Source organism: Pongo pygmaeus, chromosome 13, assembly GCF_028885625.2.
Source record: "Pongo pygmaeus isolate AG05252 chromosome 13, NHGRI_mPonPyg2-v2.0_pri, whole genome shotgun sequence".
Lineage (NCBI taxonomy): Eukaryota > Metazoa > Chordata > Mammalia > Primates > Hominidae > Pongo > Pongo pygmaeus.
This window is the reverse complement of record NC_072386.2, coordinates 21099176-21124160: the sequence shown is the minus strand read 5'-3', so window position 1 is coordinate 21124160 and position 24985 is coordinate 21099176. Positions and strand designations below refer to the sequence as shown.

The following is a 24985-nucleotide window of genomic DNA, read 5'->3' as shown; positions in this document are numbered from 1 at the left end:
TAAAGAAGCACTACAAATACCCAGCAGGATCAAAGGAAAAAGAAATCCACATATTATAGACAGACATCATAGCCAAAGATCTTAAAAGTAGTCAGAAAAAAAGGCATTGCCTTCAAAGAAGACCAACGACTGATTTCCCAGTAGCAACAGAGGAAGCCAGAAGACAGTAGAATGATTGCTAAATGGTTCTGAAAGAAAGTAACTATCAATCTAGCGTTCTATATCCAGCAAAAATATATTTCAAGAAAGAGGCAAAATTAAGCTATTTCTAGACAGCTAAAACAAAATTGCCATTAGTGGACCCTTTCTGGAAGTTCTCTGTAAAGGAAGTTCTAAAATATCTACTTCAGACAGAAAATTATTTGAGATGCAAAAGGGAATGTGAAAATAGAAAGTGGGTAAATTAGGACATAGATTTTTAAAACAATAGTAATGTATTACTGGATTTTTAAGAAATAATTAAAACATAGCAACAGTAGCATTTATGTTGGGAAAGGAATTTGAAGAAATTGAAGCATATGGTGTGTTAGGGTCTTTACATTAAAAGACCCATATCTCAGAGGTGATTAGGAATCCAGACTAAAGATGAAGAGAATTATCATGCCCACAGTCAACCTTGAAGTAACCCTTGAACCTTGGAGTGAATGAAAGCTCCATAGAAGAGGAAGTGTAAAAAGAATAGAGAGCTGGGTTTTGAAAGAGAATAGAATCTTTTAGGAATCTAATAGAATCTAAAATAATCTATTCTTTTGAAAAAAAATAGAGAGTAGAGAGCTAAGTTTCTTTAGGGAACTAGAAAAGAAGGAGCCAGATACTGATCTGAAATTGATCAAAATGGAATGAGATATTCCAGAAACAGAGAACTTCCTATCACTGGAAATGTTCAAGTAAAGACTTACTGGATTCATGTGAAGGGGATTTTTGCAACAGACAGGAGATTTGGTGATCTCTCTTCCAACTCTGTAGCTCTCTTATTCTGATGAATACCTAAGAAATAATATATCCTTCACTATTTGAGAGTACTTCTTTTGAGAATCACACTTGTTTTGATTGTGGGGTCACCAGACGCTGGCCTGTGGGAGCTATCCAAATCAACCATTAGCTTGATAACTCCTTTATGGGCATGTTCAAGTATCATGGACATGCTCAGTTCTAGGTTCTCTGCATTTTCACAGGCTTTGTCCATTGGCCCACCTAAAAGTATTGGTTAGGCCACATGGGGTTCATGAATGTGTTGTGAAGCTACAACCAGAGATGATATTCAAAGTATTCAGCAGCCGTAGTTACATAGGCACCAACAGTCAGAACAGATGCTGGCTGTAAACCATAGGAATAGCCATACTTGTGCACATTGGCTGATTAGAACTAAAGGAAAAATGAATTCGTGTTTTCCAGGGGGTGTGAAATACAGTGTAGATTCTTTTTGCAGAGTCTTCGTTCACAGGTTGGCTGTGAACATTTTCTTCTAGCCACCAAAATTATGATTTAAAAAATTTTTTGGTTGTTGATGGTTAATTTTCTTTCTTAAATGTCACAATAAGCTTCATTAAGGTAATATGAGGCTGATGAATTCCCAGAGACTGGCAATGGCTATAAAGTGATGAGATAAATTTTAGTTTGAGGTTTGTAAATCCATTTTATACCTTTAATGGCAGACCTTACCTGCCATTCCCTTACCATAATGGCCATAAATATAAATGCCTGTCCATTTGCTGCGTGAGCCACTGAAGTGCAGTGCTACAAATTTGCCATCATACTTTTTATATTTTTTACTTGTTTCTTCCTTCTTTCACAGATTCTTCTCTAAGCTTTTCTTTATATTTTCAGAAATGTCATTTTCATGCTCTCCTTTCTTTGCTAACTTTCTTCAATACGCTTTTTTGATGTTACATCATTAAGGAAGGTGAGAAACTGTGAAGGAAAGTTAGTAGGGGGTATTTTTGTGAGGACTTTTTTTTTAGTCTTAAGGCAGTTAAGTTTTAAACTAAACAGTTGCCAATACAACTAAAATATTGTTCTGCCATGGGGCTGTGGTTCTGTGAGAATGCTAAAATTAAGACTGTTGAGGATTCTGTCTTCTGTTAGCCCCACCTGTCAGTACACAGCTAAATGTACAGAACGGTACAGGTATGTGTTAAATTTTAATTTTGGGATTTTCACATTGTTCAGAATCCAAAATGGTATACAATGAATTATCTTTCCCACAGCCATCCAGTTCCTAAAGTTACTAGAGATATTTGAGATATTTTCTGCATATAAAAGTAAATATATATATGTATAGTCCTCCTCTACCCTCCTTTACCACAAATGGTAGTTTACTGTACCCTTTGTTCTGCCCCTGGATGCCAGTGTTTGATGTATGTTTATGTATGCCTACCCAGACTGTATACTGTTTCCTCAGGAAATGTCACAATAAAATGTTCTGCTTAAAGATTTCTGTGTATCTATTAATTTTATTTTGTTTCTTTTTCTTTCAAATTAACTTTGGTTCTAGATTTACTACCAGAAGCATAAAGGAAAAGGGATGAAAAATTAGCCCAATTTAGAGATAAAAGGAGAAGGGATATCAGGACCAACAGGATTCTCTGGACAGCTAGAAGCCTCCTAAGCTTCAGTGTGATTGGATCTGTACTGCAGTGGTTCTAAGAATAGAGGAGACCATCTAGTTGTGGCAGATCACAGCCTAGGCTATGGACAGTTTTGTTCCTTGCCCAGTCAGCTTTTAGGGATTTTAACAAAAGGAATCGTGTGGTACTTTGCCTCAGCAAAGCCCTCAGGACCTAAAAGTAAAGCATCTTTTAGTTTATGCTGAGGCAACTTCAGGAATTGCCAGGATATAGTAAATAGAAGACTATGAATGAGAGGCTTTATAAATGGTAAAATGCTATACAGGTATACTGTATCAGAGTAGATTTGAGCCGTTACCTGCAGCTGATGAGCTCCAAAAAGAGCGAAACCTATTAGGTCCTGCAGTACTGGCTTAAGATAGTATAAAACTTTGTATGTTGTTTTGGTTTGTCGTATTTGTTTTGTAGTTGGGGGAAGGGAGTAACTCCTATTTAGTCTCCTTGCTGCTAGTGTATTTCCTTTTCCAGTTCATTCTTCTCAGAAGTCACCTGAACAAGATCATTCCAAAAGGGAAATTTGATCAAATCAGATTAGATTGTGACCTGGTCTCATCTTAAGTGGCCAAGGTTTTCCCCTTAAGCAATCTCATCTCCCATAGATTTAATTGTTCCTATATGCTGACAACTTCAGAATCTTCATTGCTAACCTTTTTTTCTGAGCTCCTGAACACTATTGGATACATGTACTTTTGATGTTCCCTTGGAACAACAATCAATCAAACCAAAATTGATTGATTTCAAATCAACCAAATTAATTATTACTTTCTCTACTTTTTCTGCCTCCCCTTCCCTCCCTTCCACCCCTAAGCAGCAACACACACACACACACACACACACACACACACACACACACACACAAAACAAAACTTATGATTTTTCTTGCATTTCTTCTTTGGTTGTACCAATATGATCCTTCCAGGTACATCAACTTAAATGCCTGAGAGGTATTGTCTACTCTTTCCTCTTTCTCATCACCTCCTACAAATTACTGTCTCTCAAGCCTCAAGAGTTGCCTTCTAAATGTACCTTAAATCAATCTCCCTTCCAGATCCTCAGGTATTGCCTTAGCTTAGGCCTTTCTGCCACTTTTCTGGATACCTATAATAGCTGCCAAACTAGTTTTCCTGTGTCTAATTTCTCCTCTTATCTACTATATCCACTTCTAGATTCATCTCTTTAAAGACCAAATTTGATCCATGTCACTACCTTCCTTAAACCCTTCAGTTGCTTCCCTGTAGAACACAGCTCATGCTCCTCAGCCCAGTATCCCAAGCTTTTCTCAGTCTAGCTCCTGGTTCTTCTCTCTGTTACATTTAAGCAGCATGCTACTTATAGTTTCCCAGATTGACCCTGTTGTTTTATTTGTTAGTTGTAGTTGTACAAATTGTTTGTTCCACCTGGAATTCCTTCTTCTGAATCTTGGAACAAAAAGTATAGTATACTGGAGCTGGCAATACCAGCTCCCTACCAGCTAGGGAGTACTGCTTGTTAAATATTCAGGGATTTTGCAAGCCAGCTTGTACCTTAAAATCAGCCATGGGTGGAGGTATTTGCACCGTGAACATCAGCAAATACTACAAATCCAGATTTTCTCCACAACCACCCCCCACAAAAAAAAGCTGGTTCCAGAACATCACTACCCCTATTGAACTAGAGTAACCTTTGCCTTAAATCCTGGTTTAAATGGTACCACTTTAAAGCCTTTCCTGCCCATTCATCTTCTCTCCACACACATAAAATTGATCACTACTTCTAAGCCCTTTGCATGCTTTATTATAGCATTTGTCGCTCTATAGCATAACTATATTTACATGTCTCTTTTTAATACTAATCCCTGAGTTCCTGGGACAGAGTTCCTATAATTATCTTTGTCTCTGTCATTCATTCACTTAACATTCATTGAACTGATACACACTGAACCAATATATTTAATATGTATCAGGCATTGTTCTCAGGGTACAAAAATGAAAGGATTTAGTCTACAAGAAGCTCATAGTTAGTCCATGGGAAGAGAGAAATCCAAATAGTCCATTACAATACAGTGAGACAAGTACATTGCTAGAAGTCTGTACAAGACATATTGGAGCCTGGAGGAAAAAACCCTGCCTAGGGAAATGGGGAAGTCTTCACAGAGCAGGTAAGACTTAAAGGATGAGCAGAAAGCTGTTGCCTGTAACAAAGTGCTACAGTCAGTACTTTTATAGATAGAAAAATTTTATAGACTTTTTCCCACTCTGGAGAACAGAATTATTCAAGGTTCTTTGTAACACAGTATATCAGCTTTATGTGGAAACTCTGTGTAAATGTCTTACACTCTTGGAATGCATGGAGAAAGTGCTCATTTTCTACTGTACTGTGGAGAATGTTTTCATTCTGAGTACTATTTATTATCCCAATAATGTTGTATAGTAAACCATCCCAAAACTCCATAGCTTAAAACAGTAACAATTTATTATTTCTCACAAATCTAAGAGCTTACTAGGCATTTCTGCTCTGGCCAGGTTTAGCTGATTCCAGCTGGGCGCACTCATCCGTCTACAATCAGATGGCAGGTCAGCCTGGGGCTGCCTGCTTTAGGATGCCCTTGGCTAAGTCAGCTCAGATCTTCTCCATGTTTTCCCCTCCCTTTAGCAGACTAGCTCAGGCATGTTCACGTGGTGGTGGCAGGAGTCCAAGAGAGAAAGTGGAAACATGCAAGTGTAGTTCGGGCAACTGCTTGCTCCAAGCTTGCTAGTGCCCAGTAGGCCAAAGCAAGGCAAGTCACATGGCTAAGGCCAGAGTTAGTGTACAAGAAATAGATATAAGGAAATGTGAAAAATTGGGGCCATTACTGTAGTCAGTTCACCACAAGCACATACTCTGTGCTAGGCTGTCTTCTAGACCTTGTGTTTCTCTGCAGATGTTACTTGCCAGTGAATTTGCTTCCCACAGGGTTGGGTGCCCTGTGGTGATAATGAGCAAATTTTTCTGAGCAGTCTAGACCTATAAAGCTCATTTCTGTTTTGGGTGTTCATTTTTATTTGCATATCTGTTGAAATGACACATCATTTGGAAGGCCGAAGAAATTTAAGAATCTCTTGTTTAGTGATATTTCCAAGTCATGACATTAAACTCCTTACATATTCTAGTCATCTATACTTTTTGACATTCATGGTATCCACAAGGAAAAAACACCTTGTAGAGGTTTAAAAACATTTATGTTTTTAAAGATCAGTTATATTTAACCTCTCCTACTTAGCATTTCATAAGCTGGATTTCTTGTATGAAATGCGAAACTTTAAACTGGAAGAAATTTCAACCCATCTGTGAAAAGGAAACAGATTTTTATTTATTGAGGCCTTAGAAACAAAGTAGCCCCTTTACTTTTAAGTAGTAGCCTAGTTAAGTAGAAAGTACTGGGCATATAAAACATTAACATAACAGTTAATAAAATGTGCTCTTTTGGGTCTTTGTCCAAAAGTAACTAAATCATCCAAAATTCAAACCTGTAATTTTTTTTTACAAGATTCATATGATCAGTGTTTTGTTGTCATCATCTTTATTATTGATGAAAATGAGAGAGAGCTGGAGTAGCCAGTAGTAAAAGGGCAGTGGACAGAGAAAGGATTGAAACAAGTGGACAAATGGAGGAATGAACCATTTTTTTCAAATCCAAAAGCCAAATCAAATTGGACAGCCAGATATACGTAGCGAGCAAAGGGCAGAGCCAGGGCTAGAACCCAGACTGCCCTACCAGTGCTCTTCCATGACACTGCGTTGTGAGAATAGTCTTGTCTCACTGTATTGTAATGGACTATTTGGATTTCTCTCTCCTGAATGCACCCAAAGCAAGGTTGAATGTTTGTTCATAGATTAATCTATTTAACCAGTTTCCTATTTTAAAAATCAATAGAAAAGGGTCACTGAAGTGGCAGAAAATAAATTGCAGAGCGAACTTCTGGGCTAGAGGTTGGACCAGCAGAGTCTACCTCCCAGGTGCACCCAAAGGGTCTTCCCCACCAAAATGAAAACCAGTGTGGCATGAAGGATCACATAGGGTTCCCTCAACTTTGATTTACTCTGTTTTTTGTGCCAGGTTTGCCCACAGTTCATATGCTCCCAACACTGGATCAAAGGGCTTGTTCTACCTGGAATTCCCTCTTCCTGAATCCATCCTAACACACCCCCATCTAGTAATATATTGGAGCTGACATCTACCAGCTTGGGAGTACTAATTGTCAAATATTCAGGAATTTAATCGTGAGAGTAGGGCAGGGAACTAGTCATTGAGAGCAGCTACCAGAGGAAAGATTTTAGGATCAAAAATTTTTTTTTTTAGGATCAAAATATTTTTAAGGAAAATAATATTAACCTCAAGAAAATGGTGACCTTTTTTGATTACAATTTAAGGTACTGATTTTAAAAATAGGGGACTGGTTAAATAGATTACTCTGTGAACAAACATTCAACCTTGCATTGGCTGCATTGAGAAAAACAATCCAGATTATTCTCAGTGCAGCGTCATGGAAGAGCACTGGCAGGGCAGTCTGGGTTCCAGCCCTGGCCCTGCCCTTTGCTTGCTTATACATATCTGGCTCTCCAACTAGATAGTGACAGCTTTTGGATTTGAAGTTCTCTTGAGACCCTGTCAACTCCAGTATGCTGACATGTTCTTTGCATCTTTGAAGTTGCGGTAGATCCTCACCTCAGCACCCCTATAGTTTTGACCTATTCTTGAGTAACATGAGTAGGGGAGGGAGCTGTTATATGGGGGCACATTGGGTGTGGTATTGGTAAGCAGGTCAAAAGAGGCACCATAGGAGTGAATACGAACCCTCAGTTACCTCCAAAAGTCAGAAAGTTACCTTTCAAAGGTCAGATGGCAGACTTTTGAAAGGCTTAAAAATTGACTAGCTAAGACTTCAAGACAGGCTGACTTAAGAAATGAAGAAACTATTAAGTTTATTAATCCTATAACTCATTATGTGTATGTCCTAAGCCCTGTCAGACTAACCAGCAGTATTAAAGTGGTAAAAAGATAGCGTTACATATAGTAAATTTAGGAGTCATTCATCAAAGAGGGAGATACGATCAGTCTGTTAAATCATGATAGGTGTAACAGAATTTATTCATCAAATGCTGGTATACTGGAATGAAGGAACATTCTTTTAGACCTTAAAATGGGTAAAGAGGCAAGATGGTGTTTATTAACACTAAAATGTTAGTGGTTAATGGTAATTTTCACATGATGCTGCCATATGAAAATATAAAAGGTTAGTTCAACAAATTCAGGTAAACTTAGGCATGAAAGGTCTATTAATGAACGTCAAGAGAAATAAGAGATGCTTGAAGAACATCTCTGAACTCTGGATGTGACATCAAGGGAAGCAACTGTGCCGTTTTCCTTTTTCTTCAGGTATTGGGAGACTTTTTCTGTAAAGGGCCAGATAGCAAATATTTTAGGCTTGGAGATCATTCACTCTTTGCCATAGAAGTGTGCTTAGCGTGAGGTAGCCATATAAAATATGTAAATAAGCCGGCATGCACCCGTAGTCCCAAGTACTTGGGAGGCAGCAGAGTGGAGGCCAACCTGGGCAACATAGCAAAACCCTGTGTCTTAAAAAAATTTTTTTTAATTTAAAAAAGTATGTAAATGAAAAAAATAATTAAAATTTTAAACGTATGTAAATGAATGGGCATGTCTGTCTTCCAATAAAAACTTTATTTCCAAAAACAGGTGGCAGGCAAGATTTGGCTTGTATGCCATAGTTTGCCAGCCCCTGTTTGTGAGTAAAAGCTATTGTCCATAAGTATTTCTCCTTTCTAGGCCTTGGCCTCTGGCTTCTATTAAATAAGGAAGTTGGACTAGATGATTTCTCACATTTCGCAGGTTTTATCTCCTTTAGTAGTACCTCTCCCTGAAGCTAAGTGATCCACAGGCTGAACCACAGTGACATTTATTTGTAAGGTCAGTTTTTTAAACATCCAGGTTGAACAAAAGTATAAGTCTCTAGAGCAGAGTTTATCAGTCTTGGCACCATTGGCATTTTGGTCTGGATAATCTTTTGCGGGAGGGAGACTGTCCTGTGCAGTGTAGGATGCTTAGCAGTGTCCCTGGCCTCTACTCACCAGATGCAAGTAGCACTCTCCACCCCTCAGTTGTGATAACCAAAAATGTCTCCAGGCACTGCCAAATGTATCATGGGAAGCAAAATCACCCCTAGTTGAAAACCACTTCTGTGGAAAGTTCAAAAATAACTAGAAAAATATCAAATACTAGAAAATCAGGCCATGCAACCCAAGATAGCCACCAAGATATCAAACATATTTATTCAGGTACAAGGTCAAAAAAAGCCAAACCAAAGGGAACAAAGATCTTATTAGAAAGAAAAGAGCAATGAGAATTGCATTCATCCAGTCAAAGAGGGCTAGAAAGTTGGTAGCCAACCACCTTTATTTTATTTTATTTTATTTATTATTTATTTATTTTTTTAATTTGAGACAGAGTTTCACTCTTGTTGCCCAGGCTGGAGTGTAGTGGCATGATCTCGGCTCACTGCACCTTCCACCTCCCAGGTTCAAGTGATTCTCCTGCCTCAGCCTCCTGAGTAGCTAGGATTACAGGCATGCACCACGACGCCCGGCTAATTTTGTATTTTCAGTAGAGACAGGGTTTCTCCATGTTTGTCAGGCTGGTCTCAAACTCCCGACCTCAGGTGATCCTCCCACCTCGGCCTCCCAAAGTGCTGGGATTACAGGTGTGAGCCACCTCGCCCAGCCGGTAGCTGACTACTTTTTAATATTGATTTAGATCATTTTATAAGTGTTCCTGAGTCCAGTGAATCCATTTAAATAGAGAGTTATCTATAATGGATAACTGAAAAGTCACACTAAAAGAAGGAAACATGAATGAAGAGAGATATAAACAAGATCATTGTTAATGAACACTAAGAATATTTACTTTTTCACTCCTGTTATATTGCTTGATGGAGTCTCTAGCAGAAAGAATTCATACTGGGTGAATTCAGGAACCCTTATCTATGAGGCCCAGGGTTTTTGGTTTTATTTTATTTTGCTTTAAATTGTTAAATCAAGTGTGGCATATTCCTACAATGGAATATTATTTAGCAGAGAAAATGAATGAATACAGCTTCACACAGCTACATAGAGGGATCTTTGAAGCTAGGTTTTAAATTCCAGTAGCTGATCCTTTAACAAATCCCCATCACCTAGCCACCTTGCAATATGGCTGCAATTAAAAGCCAAAATAATCTCGTTCCAACAATAAGGGTGTGCTTGACTTCCTTCTGCCTGTGATTTATGCCCATATTATTTCTTTTAGGAAGTCATTATCTTCCCATTGTGATTGATTATTATTCATAGCTGACAAGCCCTAAATATCCAAATGGCTTTGTATAAGCTTTTCATTTTTGTCTTGTTTTGGGTTTTATTTTCTTTACGTTGACTTTAATACAGGGTAGTGTTTTCTGAACAATAAGCACTCTAGAGACACTAATTATAGTCTCAAACTCTGCTTTTGACTTTTTCTGTTACCTGGGGCAGGTCTCTTTTCCCCTGCTGAGGAAACAGTTTCTTCATCTGTAAAATGATAGATTCCCAAACTCTGGTCCCAGGATGGCTATAAAAAAACCATATTTGAAGTCTTGTTTAAAATTTACATTTCTCTGCCTCACCCCTAGATTCTGAATCTGTAGTCTAGGGTAAGGTCTAGGAAACTCAGATGATTCCAGTGTACAGCCATATTTGAGAACAAGCAGAGATAATGTCCAAAATCCTTTCAAATCTAAAATGCAGTGGTTACATGAAATATATATTTCCCTAGATGTCATTTATTAGATTATTTTCTGGAAAGTTTTTATATCCTACAAGGAATAATTAAGATTAATACATTGTAGCCCCTCCCACCCCCCACACACACTTACAGCTTTACATAAACTTGGTTTGCTATAACTGGTCAGCTTATGGCTCCAAGTAGTCATCTTGATCCTGATATATGTTGGAAGATGGTTTCCCTTTTTACCAGGATATCATTTCATAACTTCTGTGTTTTCAGTCTTGGATTTAGAGAAGAATTAAATAGTTTTAATATCATGATTTCCATGTAACCATAAAGTGGAATTAAATTACAAATTCTCTCTGGTTGTTAATTTCTGTTTATTTGTTTTTCTTCAATTTACAGAATGCTCTTTTCAGTTGCATTAGCAGAAATGAAAGTAAGTATATTTGTCAATGGTTGTACAAGCAGTCCAAAGATATAATTAGCCATCTGAAGCAATGTGCACAGCAGGATTCTGATAGGCTCTTTCCCATGGTGTATTTAGGTCATTCATGTATTATAACAATTCCCATGTCCTAACTGTAGATCTACAATGCAGATACTACAGCTGTATGTGCTAGAGGATGATCACAACCCAATAAATAGGCCCATTTTCAGAAGTTAAGTACACCCACACTATATAATGTAGCACTTGCCAAGTGCTACATCTCAGTTCATTCAACAGACGTTGATTGAGTACTTGGTCAGTGTGGGGCAGACACACATCTGTGGAGGACACAAAGAACCCTGGGATATGGTAGGATATGAGATAGTGTCACTGGATAAAGTGCTGCAGGAGTTCAGAGAAAGAAAGGATCATATTCTGCAGGGGTACTTAGAGGTGGCTTCATGGAGTTGGTAGCTGATCCCGGCCGTGAAGGATGGATAAGATGTGAACAGCGGAGAATGGAGGAAATGGAGATTGGAGGAAGGGCTTACAGGTGAAGGGAATAGTGAGAGCAGTTAGAGATGGGAAAACACATGTAAGGAACAAAGAGTTCTTTAGCTCAGCAGGGAAGTATATTGAAGGATAATAAGAAACATTTGCTGTCTGTAATTTATCTTCCATCCTTTCTAACTGGGGCTTAGTTCAAGATTTTCCAGGTAGTCTCAGGCATGTAATCTTATGTCCTCCCACACTGGTGAAAAAGCCAGCCGAATGGAAGAATCAGAAGATAGGCATCTTGTCCTGTTCCTATGTGTCTGTTCTTACATGTCCTCACCATTCCCCACCACCCCCACCAATGTATCCTCACTGAGGTTTACAGTGATAAATGCAGCCATTAATCATTGTTCTTTGACCAGGCGCTGTGGCTCATGCCTGTAACCCCAGCACTTTGCGAGGCAGAGACGGTGGATCACTTGAGGTCAGGAGTTTGAGACAGCCTGGCCAATATGGTGAAAACCCATCTCTACTAAAAATACAAAAATTAGCTGGGCGTGGTGGCACGTGCCTGTAATCCCAGCTACTAGAGAGGCTGAGGCAGGAGAATTGCTTGAACCCAGGAGGCAGAGGTTGCAGTAAGCCAAGATCATGCCACTGCACTCCAGCCTGGGCGACAGAGCGAGACTCTGTCTCAAAAAAAAAAAAAAAAAATTTGTTCTTTGTGAAGAAAATGAACTCTTTGGCAATACACACAATAAGTTTGGTAGTAGTTGCAAGTTTAAAAGAGGTGGTACAGTAGGTATGGAATAGTTTCCTGGTCTGGGAAACTGAGGCTTGTCCTATATCAGTTCAGTCCTAGTTCAGTTTCTTTGGTTATGACTTTATTATTATCATTATTTCTGGAAGTCACCTGAACTCCCTGCTCATGGGTCTTTGGAATTCACCAGAAACCTGATTCTGGTTCCTCCGTGTCTATCCCTAATAATTATCAAGAATTTCCTCCCTGCTTTCTCTCTCTCTCTCTCTCTCTCCTTTTTTCTTTTTGAGACAAGATTTGGCTGTGTTGCTGAGGCTAGAGTGTGGTGGCGAGATCTTGGCTTACTGCAACCTCTGCCTCCTGGGCTCAAACCATCCTTCCACCTCAACCTCCCTAGTAGTTGGGACCACAGGCACATGCCACTGCGCCCAGCTAATTTTTGTATTTTTAGTGTAGATAGGGTTTCAACATTTTGCCCAGGCTGGTCTCAAACTCCTGGACTTCCAAAGTACTGGGATTATAGGTGTGAGCCACAGCGCCTGACCCCCCTGCTTTCCCTTAACCTCTTCCTGCCATACCTCTACCTCTCCCTTCAGCCTCCCACAGACTCCCTTAGATTCCTGTGAGGGGTTCTTGTTCTCCTTTACAGATCCCACATCTGCACCCCCAGCTACTCATCTAGCTCTCCCAAAATACCTTAAATGGCAGCCCATTGATTTTTTTAATACGTAAATCCAGAGTAATATTTATTTCAAATGAGTTTTCTTTTCAGTGTTGAAGCAGGACATACCAATTGTGAGATGAAGTCTATCTCAATTTAGGCATACTCTTACAGATAGATGTTCAAACTGTGTTGGGATTTTGTTTCAAGATATACACTTATATAAATGTCAAATTTATTAAATGATCCTTACATCACTTAGTTTTTACTGGCCCTGTTTTATAAATGTGAGGGATTTGGGGTTTTGTTTTATTTTGGTTTGGTTTGGTTTGGCTTTGCTTTGTGTTTATAAACCTCTACAAATCTAATACAGAAAGACACTACTTCACTGGTTTTCAACATGGGCACTCTTGGCATTTTGAGAGACAGTGTTTGTTGTTTGAGGCTATCCTATGCATTGCAAGACGTTTAGCAGCCCTAACCCTCATGTACTAAATGCCAGTCGTAGTCCAACTCCTTGTGGGGTGTGGTACTGTTCCTGTGGAGAACCACTGGACTATAGACTGTAAGTTGATGATTAATGACTTTCTTACACTAGTGAGCACTTGAGTGTCCCCATGATTATACCTACAGAAGTGCCGATTTTAAGTGTTCATCATCTGTGGCATGGTTTTATTTCTCAAATTTAGAAAGACATATTGTTCCATCATTATGATGATGATTTAATGTTAACAAAAAGCTGTTTCCATTTCAGTGCCTTCTCTTTTTTTCTCCATAGTGGGCTCGGTTTGTTGCAGTTATGCAGGTCATCACACAAACTGCCGAGAATACTGTCAAGCCATTTTTCGAACAGACTCTTCTCCTGGTCCATCTCAGATCAAAGCAGTGGAAAATTATTGTGCCTCTATTAGTCCACAATTAATACATTGTGTGAACAATTATACTCAATCTTATCCAATGAGGAACCCAACGGATAGTAAGTAAAAGGGACATATTCTTCTCATTTCAATCTTTGGTAAAATCGTTTGTAAAAAGAAGTGATATGTTCTTGTAGATATCTGCAGTCTGGGTCATTTGAGAAATATCAGACTTCCTTTGGTATTTAGATTTGGCAGATTGAAGAATACTGTCACAGCCAAAAGGGGCCAAGAAAGATGAGACTGTAGAGGGTATGAGGAAACAGGAATTCTCAATTCTGAGGGTGGGAGAGTTAACTGATATGGATTTTTTGGAGGGAAGTTGGGTAATGACCATTAGGATTTCAAATTATCATAAGCTTTTGATCTAGCAGTTGCATTTCTCAGAATTTATCTCACAAGAAAACTTATACAAATTTGCAAAAATAAATATATATGCATATAAATGATGTTCACTACAATGCTGGTATAATAGAGAAAAATTACAAATAATCCAAACATCCATCAATACAGCATTGATTAAAATTAAGTAAATTACGGCATACCTATAAAATAATAACACTTGGCAACCAACAAAAAAAAGGACTTCTTACATAGAAGTCCAAGGCTGAGTGTGGTCGCTCACTCCTGTAATCCCAGCACTTTGAGAGGCCGAGACAGGCAGATCGTTTTGCGCTCAGGAGTTTGAGACCAGCCTGGGCAACATGGTGAAACCCCGTCTCTACAAAAAATACAAAAATTAGCCAGGTTCACACGCTTGTGATCCCACCTTCTTGGGAGGCTGAGGCTGGAGAATCACATGAACCTGGGAGGCTGAGGTTGCAGTGAGCCAAGATCCTACCACTGCACTCCAGTCTGGATGACAGAGAGAGAGCCTGTCTGAAAAAACAAAACAAAACAAAAAGGCCAGGCACGGTGGCTCATGCCTGTAATCCCAGCACTTTGGGAGGCTGAGGTGGGCAGATCACCTGAGTTCAAGAACCACCTGACCAACATGTTGAAACCCTGTCTCTACTAAAAATACAAAAATCAGCCAGGTGTGGTGGCACGTGCCTGTAATCCCAGCTACTCGGGAGGCTGAGGCAGGAGAATTGATTGAACCTTGGAGGTGGAGGTGCATTGAGCCGAGATTGCACCACGGCACTCTAGCCTGGGCAACAGATGAGACTCCGTCAGGAAGAAAGAAGGAAGGAAGGGATGAAGGGAGGAAGGGAGGGAGGGAGGGAGGAAGGAAGGAAGGTCCGAGTTGGCCAGCATAGTGGCTCACACCTGTAACCTCAGCACTGTGGGAGGCCTAGATGGGAGGATTGCCTGAGGCCAAAAGTTCAAGACCAGCCTGGACAACATAGTGAGACCCTATGTCTCCAAAAAATTAAAAAATTAACTGGGCATGGTGGCACATAGCTGTAGTCCTAGCTACTTGAGAAGTAGAGGCAGGAAGATGGCTTGAGCCCAGGAGGTCAAGGCTGCAGTGAATTATTGTGCCACTGCACTCCAGCCTAGGTGACAGAGCAAAACCCTGTCTCTAAAAAATAGTGAAGTCCAAGATGTATTATGCAAAAGAAAAGTAAATCACAGAACTAAAAATATAGTGTGATGCATTTTTAGTTTATACCTAATTGTTTCACTTTATATATTTTCCACGGTGTTTGAATTTTTTGCCAATGAGCAATTATTACTTTTGTAATTAAAAAGTCATAACAATGAGAAGACAGCCTGATATCTTTTAAAAATCAGGGCCTCCTGATGAAACTGCACCTGATATGGCTCTTCAGAGTCTCAGCTTTGTACATCCTGGAATCCATTTTCTTCACCTAGAGGTGACCAGATTTATAAAAACTGACTGATTGACCAAACTGACCAAAGACTGATTTATAAGATGTCAATGTTTTGATTTACACTGGGATATTGAAAGAGGCTCTGTGGCTTATGTCTGTATCTCAGCGCTTTGTGATGCTGAGGCAGGAGAATCGCTTGAGGCCAAGAGTTTGAGACCAGCCTGGGTAACAAAGTGAGAACCCAGCTATACAAAAAAATAATAATAATAATTAGCTGGGTGTGGTGACACACCCAGCTCCTCAGGAGGCTGATGCTGGAGGATCGCTTGAGCCCAAGAGTTCAAGGTTGCAGTGAGCCATCATCACTTCACTGCACTCCAGCTAGGGCAACAAAGCAAGACCCTGCCTCAGGGGGAAAAAAAAAAAGACGAAAAGAAAGAAAGACTTGTTTTTTGTAACTCAAAAGCAGTACTGTGTGCCTTGCTTGGCCACCATCTAAATCAGAACTCTAATGGCTTTTGACATCCTGTGGTGTAGCTGTGTGGTCAGGTGTACTGTGTGGTCAAAATCAGAGGATGAAGCATTGCCCTAATAACCTTCATTTGTTTTAAAGGCAGATCTGTGCTCTCTGACATTTAGTCTATACAGAGGTACTGCTGGAGCTAACGAGATGACAGCTCAATAAAAAAGCAGAAAGAGGGTTTAAGTTTAAGGGTAGAACAACCATCTCCATCTTTGCCAATACAGAGGAATCTGGAAAAGAAGGCACCAAACAGATATGCACAGATTTCTTCCAAAGTCAAAGAAAACTACTTCAAAGAAGCCCTTCTGAATTCTGTAATATGGTTGAAAGTGTTTTTTTATTTCTGATTCTTTGAGAAAATTAAAGGCAGAGCCAAACTGATATCTTGTCAGAGTTCGCTACTGCATTATTTACGTTACAACTTAGATTAATTAACATAAGATATATAAAAGCTTTATGTGGTCCTGGAATGTGATGAAATATTGTGTCTGGAATTGGTTCCTTCCCGTGGGTTCTTGGTCTTGCTGACTTCAAGAGTGAAGCCGCAGACCTTTGCAGTGAGTGTTATAGCTCTTAAAGGTGGCGTCCAGAGTTGTTTGTTCCTCCCAGTGGGTTTGTGGTCTCGCTCACTTCAGGAGTGAAGCCGCAGACCTTCGCAGTGAGTGTTACAGCTCATAAAGGTAGCGCAGACTCAAAGAGTGAGCAGCAGCAAGATTTATTGTGAAGAGTGAAAGAACAAAGCTTCCACAGCGTGGAACGGGACTGGAACAGGTTACCACTGCTGGCTCGGGTGGCCAGCTTTTATTCCCTTATTTGGCCCCGCCCATGTCCTGCTGATTGGTCCATTTTACAGAGCGCTGGTTGGTCCATTTTGCAGAGTGCTGATTGGTCCATTTTTACAGAGTGCTGATTGGTACCTTTACAAACCTTTAGCTAGCCAGAAAAGTTCTCCAAGTCCCCACCTGACCCAGAGGTTCAGCCAGTTTCACCTCTCAATATGGTGTTTGTGTTTGTTGCTATACAAATTAGTCATTTATCTCATGTCAAGAACATAATCCCTTTTAGGTAATTGTTTCTAGCAGGAAATAATTCCAGCTTGATCTACAATACCTTTTCTAGGAATGTCAAATACCTCTCTTGTGAGGACTTCTTAGGTGTAGGATGGCCTTTCATTTTTGTAAGGATGGTGCTAAAGATCCCATGATTGGAGACAGTGGTGGATTCTGGTAATAGATACCTTGTCCACCTAAAGCTCCTCACCTTTTTGCTACACTGCAAGGTAATAGAGAATTTGGTAGGGCCTGTATTCTGCAAATACTGACATATAACTAAGAGTAGTAATGGCTTCCACTACACTGCCATGTTCTGTGCTAGGCAGAGCATGACAAAAAAAGGAAAAAAAAAAACATGCACAAGTATGTTTATTGCAGCACTATTCACAGTAGCAAAGACTTGGAACCAACCCAAATGCCCATCAGTGACAGACTGAATAAAGAAAATGTGGCACATCTACACCATGGAATACTATGCAGCCATAAAAAAGGATGAGTTCATGTCCTTTGCAGGGACATGGATGAAGCTGGAAACCATCATTCTCAGCAAACTAACACAAGAACAGAAAACAAAATACCGCATGTTCTCACTCATAAGTGGGAGTTGAACTATGAGAACACATGGACACAGGGAGGGGAACATCACACACCAGGGCCTGTCAGGGAGCTGGGGGCTAGGGGAGGGATAGCATTAGGAGAAATACCTAATGTAGATGATAGGTTGATGGGTTCAGCAAACCACCATGGCATGTGTATACCTATGTAACAAATCTGCACGTTCTGCACATGTATCCCAGAACTTAAAGTATAATGAAAACAAACAAACAAAAAAAACAGCTAATTAAGCCACTTATATTCTGAAAACGTAGGTTTATATTGCTGTGACAGAGCTGAAGACCATGCTTGCCAAAATGCCTGCAAGAGAATCCTGATGTCCAAGAAAACGGAAATGGAGATTGTTGATGGTCTCATCGAGGGTTGTAAGACCCAGCCCTTGCCTCAAGATCCTCTTTGGCAATGTTTTCTTGAAAGCTCACAATCTGTTCACCCTGGAGTCACTGTACACCCTCCTCCCTCTACAGGCCTTGATGGGGCTAAATTGCATTGTTGTTCTAAAGCAAACACTTCAACATGTAGGTTAGTATTTCATTTTCCTTTACTAAAATCAGTAGAAAATGGCATTTTAATTAATGATTTTAAGCCTAGCAAATGTGTGTTATATTCTTACATGGTATAGGTTTAGCATTTGGAAAATATAAAATATCATTTCATCCAACAAATGTGTATTGAGCATTGTGTACCGTATACAAAACATTGTTCTGTATATTGAGTGCTAAAAGCACTATGTTTTGGGGTGTGGAGGATTAGCATTGGCAGGGTAGTAAATATATAAGATGATGCAATAGGTGAATTCTATCCTTATAGAAATCATTAAGTAAGCTTACAGTTTAGAAGATGTTTGGATCTGACATCTAAGGGACATTCTCTTTATTAAATTATGAAACTTTGAACTTTTTATTATATTGGTGGATAACCTGGGTTAACAATTATAACCAGAGTTAGGTGGTAGCATATTGGCATTCATCTGGGTGATACACTTAGGGATGAAAAATTAACAGTACAAATATAGGATGTAGGAATTGCAGTCTAGAGACAAAAACAAGTGGAGATACCTAAGATCATTGGTAGAACACAGGTACAATAGAAATGTGCTTTATTAGAGATATTTGGGGTAAAAAGGGACCCCATGTTACTAGGATATCCTGAAATGAATATAAGATACCAGGCATAAAACAATCTTTCCTGTGGATTCTAAATTGGATGGACCTTTAGCAAAAAATTTTGCCTAGAATAGCTCATCAAACTTTGGTAACTGTCAATCAAACTTTGGCAAATTTTTTAAAAGACATGAAGGTCAGGCGCGGTGGCTCATGCCTGTAATCCCAACACTTCAGGAGGCCGAGGCAGGGGATCATCTGAGGTCAGGAGTTTGAGACCAGCCTGGCCAATATGGTGAAACCCTGTCTGTACTAAAAAATATACAAAATTTAGCGGGGCGTGGTGGCACGTGCCTGTAATTCCAGCTACTTGAGAGGCTAAGGCAGAAGAATCACTTGAACCTGGGAGGCAGAGGTTGCAGTGAGCTGAGATTGCGCCACTGCACTCCAGCCTGGGTGACACAGTGAAGACTCCGTCTCAAAATAAATAAATTAATTAATTAAAGACATGAAAAAGAGCGAGATTCTGTCTCCAAATAAATAAATGAAAGACATGAAAAATCTGAAAAATATCCAAAGAAAATTAACAAAAAGGCTTAAAGGGAAATTAAATTAGGCTTGTAATTAAGGAAATCGGGTTGCTTATAGAAGTTAATAAATATATTTATGGGAGGGATGCTGAGTGTTTCTTAGAATGCCCACAATAAAGTTTACACCTACATAGAGTCACTAGAGGTTGGAATGGCTGTGTTGTCCCAAAAGAGCTTCAGTAAGGAAGGCTTTTCCCTCTCTCTAACCTTGATACAGGGTTTTATGGTTTGCTGAAGGCTTTCATTTTCATCAGATTTCATCTTCATAAAACCTTAGGAGATAATTGGAGAAATTTATGTAATTTTTCTTTTACACTTAAGAAACTAACTATGAGATGTTAAATAACCTGTCCAAGGCAAATACAGATTGACCACCCTTAATCCAAAAATCTGAAATCCAAAATGCTCCAAAATCAGAAACTTTTTGATTGCTGACATGACACCACAAGTAGAAAATTCCACACCTGACCTCATGTGATGGGTCACAGTCAAAATGCAGTCAAAACTTTGTATCATGCACAAAATTATTTAAAATACTGTATAAGATTACCTTCAGGCTATGTGTATAAGGTATATATGAACATAAATGAATGTTGTATTTAGACTTGGGTCCTAGCCCCAAAATATCTCATTAGGTATATACAAGTGTTCTAAAATCCAAAAAAAATCCAAAATTTAGGTCCCAAGCATTTCAGATGAGGGATACCCAACCTATAGAAAGTTAAGGACTAGCCAGATGCAGTGACTCACGCCTGTAATTCCAGGATGAGGCAGGTGGATCACTTGAGGTCAAGAGTTCCAGACCAGCCTGGTCAACATGGCAAAACCCCATCTCTACTAAAAATACACACACACACACACACACACACAAATTAGCCAGGTGTGGTGGCAGATGCCTATAATCCCAGCTACTCGGGAGGCTGAGGCACTAGAATCACTTGAACCCAGGAGGCAGAGGCTGCAGTCAGCCGAGATCACGCCACTGCACTCCAGACTGGGTGACAGAGTGAGACTCTGTCTCTAAAAACAAAACAAAAAAGAAAGAAAGTTAAGGACTAGAAAAAAGAAAGTTTCCAGATCGAGGTACCTGATGTAACTTGATCACAGCTTCCTTATTCCCATAATGTGTAAGCCTCCCTGATAGCAGGGACCTTGTCTGTTTTATTCACCATTGTATTTCCAGTGCTTTGAACAGGCCCTCACACAAAATAGACACTCAATAAACATTGGTGGGGTGAATGAACAAATGTAAAAGTAAAAATATCTTTGTCATAGGGGTAAATATGACAGTCAAATAAAATATAAGGTGAATGAAAATTTTTACTTATAATTTTGTATATTTCAATAATATGAAAATTTTATTGTAAACATGTATTTTGTAAATAAAATGAATGAATATCATGTGTGAGAGCACTTTAGAAATGGTACAAATGTTTTAGCTATATACACATAAGTTGCTTTGTAATCATTGAGTACTAAAAATAAGAATATTGTGTATTACAATAGTACATAGAGGCTTTGGAATATCTTAGGGAATAGAAATGGCTTTAGTATAGTTTTTCAGGGAGAAACTAATGTACCCTAAGTCTATCATGCTTCTTAAAAGAAGTCAGAGGACCATGTCCTAGTTTTACCTTCTGTGACGGAACATAAATATAAGGGAGTATATCTTTGTGGAGGCAAAACCATGCGCTTTAAGTAAAAGTAAAAAAGAAATCAGAAAGATATAGGGGGAAATAATTGTGCCAGGAACTAAGGATGCACAAGTACTGTAATTGAACATTAAATTTGGCACTGAGATTTCTAGCCAAGGTTAGATTTCTAACCTTGACAAAAAGAGAAAAGGTAGGTGATAAAAGAAGCCTGTTTTCCATGGAAAACAATCACTTTTTCTGGCTCTAGTTTCTAGGAAATAGTCATTTGGTTTTTTTACTTTTTTTCTCACTTACGTTCCAAAGTATATAGTTCATAGAGTTTTAGTTTTATGCAAATCAAATATTTACTTGGTTGGCTCATGTCGGCTTCTGCATTTGTGCTCTTGTTTCAGGGAACTCTGCACTAAACTTTACAGCATGAGCTGGGGCAATACACAGAGTTGGCAAGAGTTTGATCGCTTTTGTGAATATAATCCAGTAGAAGTGTCCATGTTGACCTGTTTAGCGGATGTCCGGGAACCTTGCCAGTTGGGCTGTAGAAACCTTACTTACTGTACTAATTTTAACAACAGGTAGGACAAATTATTATACATGGAATGGAAATATTTTATTATTAATTATAAATAAGTGAAATACCACTTTATTCTGATTTTATTCCTGTTGGGTTAAAAGAAAGTCTTATTTCTTTATGATTTAATCTTTAAATGCAGTATTCCATCTGGTAAGTCACCTCTGGGAAAGGAAACACTATTACAAAGTCCCTTCCAATCTAGAGATACCTCAAGCTTCTGGAATTCAAAGAATCCCTTCTGCTGTCAGTCCCCTCTCCCTTCTACTGTACTACCAGTGGAAGTAATACATTGTAGAATAAATTATTGTGAACTATTTGGTCATCCAAATGTCCACTTTTAAACAGTTTACTTTAAAGGACCTTGAGACTGGTTGAGGTTTCTTCTCTGTGAGTCCCCTGTTTCATACAAAAATATTTCTTTACAAAAGCAATTCAAATAGATGTTTTCCCAGGGTATCAAGTATCATTAGAAAAATAAGAGGGCAAGAACTGAGCCTTGGAGAATATCAACAGTTAATGGTTGAAGAAACTAAAGAAAACAGAAAAGGGCACCGGAAGCACAAAATGAGAGAACTCCATACAGAAGCAAGAGAGAGAGAGTTACTGAAGAAGAGGTGGCTGGTTTTATAAGTTACAACCCAGAAATAAAGAGGGCAAAAGGGAAGAGAATCATTCAATTGGGCCAGAAGGAAGTTCTAGATATTTTTGTCAGATGGTGTTTACTTCAAGCTAACACACATCTTATCTTTTTTAAAGCACTCAGAGTATTACTTAAGAGTGAGAAAATTGAGATATCTTTAAAAGTGGTGATAGAGTATTAGCCAGTAAAGACCTGATTTAGAGATTGAGTACATCTGAAATGTTTGAAAGTTAGACTTTGGCACATAGTTCTGGTCTGACTTCTGGTAATCATGGAGTAGCTTGTATGAGAATAACAGTCCTACCAATACCAATTATGAACTCTGCACAAAATATAAAAGAACAATTGTTTTCAAGGTATTGGAGACTGATCAAAAGCAGGAGGGTCTACATCTTTTTTTTTTTATTTTTGAGACAGAATCTCACTCTGTCACCCAGGCTGGAGTATAGTGGCATGATCTCGGCTCACTGCAACCTCCGCCTCCTGGGTTCAAGCAATTAATTCTCCTGCCTCAGCCGCCCAAGTAGCTGGGATTACAGGCGCCTGCCACCATGCCCAGCTAATTTTTTTCTTTTTTTTTTGTATTTTTAGTAGAGATGGGGCTTCATCATGTTGGCCAGGCTGGTTTCGAACCTCTGACCTTAAGTGATCTGCCTGCCTCGGCCTCCCAAAGTGCTAGGATTACAGGCGTGAGCCACCACCAGTGGCCAACATCTCTTGAAAGATAGAAACCACACTGAGCGAAAGCCACATTTGTCCACTTCTTCCTCATAGACACTTTCAGTTTCTTTTCATGGGGAGTAGAGTTCAAGCAGAAAGCAGCAGTCTTGGCCTAAGGAGTGAGGTATCAGAATTTGGTCCTTCCAGAGACGCTAGATATTGAAGGAAAAAAATCCCACAAGGGAGGGAACCACAAAAAGAAATGTCCCAAAATCCATAAACAGACTCCTTTTAAGTCCTTGGCTGACTCCGAAATTGTACTTTTGCAGGATGAGACTACAAGGAACCCAGGGGAAGGTGAACATAGATTATAGCAGTTAGCATTTGCTGGGCAGACGATTTAGAATTCAGATCATGCCAAGTTAGAAGGGCCTAGTAAACCCCATAAGGGCCAAACCTTGGTAGTACATACGACATCCAAGAGCTAAGGGTAAAGCTGAAAAACCTTAACAAAACCTGAAACTGCCTCCAGAAGAAGGAGGTATTTGTCAGTAATTTAACTGCCTGTTGGTGTGAAAACAACATTCCTCCAAAGAAGGTAACAAAATCCTAAATCCCACAAAGTATCACGCATAATGTCTATTATACAATCAAAAATTACTAGAAATGAGAAAAATAGGAAATATGACCCATAGTTAAGAGAAAAAACAATCATACCCATTGGTGACCCAACTATTGGAATTAGCAGATAAAGAATCTAATTATGATAAATATATTGAAAGATCTACAGGTAAAGATAGATATAGGTGAGATATGGAAGCTCTAAAAAAAACCACATGGAAACTCTAAAACTGAGAAATGCAATATCTAAAATAAGTTTATTGTAGGGAATGGAAAACAGACACAGCAGAAGAAAAAAGTCAGTGACCTCGGAGATCGCTCAATAGAAATTATCTAAACCAAAGCACAGAGAATAAGTGATATAACATCTGTGGTAGTAACCCAGAAGGAAAGGAAAGAAAGGAGCAGAAAAATATTTGATTAAACCTTGGCTGAAATTTTTCCAAATGTGATCAAATACATTAATCCACTTTTTGGGAAACCTTAGTAAATGCCAAGTCAGATAAATACAAAGAGAGACACACCTAGCACATCATAGTCAAACTGTTGAAAACCAGAGGCAAAGAGAAATAGTTAAAGCAACCAAAGGGAGAAAAAAAGACACTTTACATATGATGGAATAACAATAAAAATGACAAGTGACTTCCTTTCAGAAACAATGGAGAACCAAAGACCATCAAGTAGTATCCCAAGTAGTATCCTTAAAGTACTCAGAGAAAAAAAAAAATCTTACATTCGGTGAAAATATTCTTCAAAAATAAAGGTATTTCTAGATATCACAAAAAAAAAAAAAAAAAAACACCTCAGAATTTTCTGCCAGCAGTCTCTCACTACAAGAATTCTTCAGTCTGAAGGAAAATGCCACATGAAAACTCAGACCTATAGAGCACTGGGATTGGTAAATGTTGGTAAACATGAAAAATATTTTTTCTTCATTTTCTTTTTCTCTTTTTCTTTTTTTCTTTTATATTTTATTTTTCAAAAGTAATTGGTTAAAGCAAAAATAATAACAATGTATTGTGGAATTTATACATAGAAGTAAAATATATGATATATGACAGTAGCAAAAAGGATAAGAGAGAGGTAAATAATTATACCGTTATAAGTTTCTTACATTATTTGTGACATTGTATAGCATTAATTCAAGGAAAACTATAATAAATAATGGACATGTATTATGCCTAGAGCAACCACTGATTTAAAACACAACACAATGAGGTATAGCTGAGAAGCTAATAGGAAATATAAAATGGAACACTAAAATAATACTTGATCCATCCAAAAGAAGACAGAAAGAAAAAGGAGACAAATTGAAAACCACAGCAAAATGATAGAGACTTAAACCCAACTGTATCAATAATTACATAAATGTAAATGAACTAAAAACATCAATTGAAAGGCAGAGGTTGTTAGAAAGACAAAGAATATGATTGGAGATAAAGAGTATCACCTTATAATGATCAAAGTTCAATTTATCATGAAGATACAATTAACCTAAATATATATGCACCTA

General features: G+C 38.7%; 1 protein-coding gene across 3 annotated transcripts in view; it reads left to right on the top strand.

Moving 5' to 3' along the window:
- The window catches only part of RECK (reversion inducing cysteine rich protein with kazal motifs), an 88024-nt gene that overhangs the window by 33305 nt on the left and 29734 nt on the right, over nucleotides 1–24985 (top strand). For 2 of the 3 annotated variants that reach the window (XM_054502547.2, XM_054502548.2), the window contains 4 exons: nucleotides 10807–10840; nucleotides 13526–13723; nucleotides 17887–18154; nucleotides 21373–21552. In XM_054502547.2, the coding sequence (XP_054358522.1) occupies nucleotides 10807–10840; nucleotides 13526–13723; nucleotides 17887–18154; nucleotides 21373–21552 (680 nt within the window). Of the gene's footprint in view, nucleotides 1–10806; nucleotides 10841–13525; nucleotides 13724–16055; nucleotides 17825–17886; nucleotides 18155–21372; nucleotides 21553–24985 lie in introns of those variants that run through there. The other variant, XM_054502551.2, reaches the window with a different exon arrangement.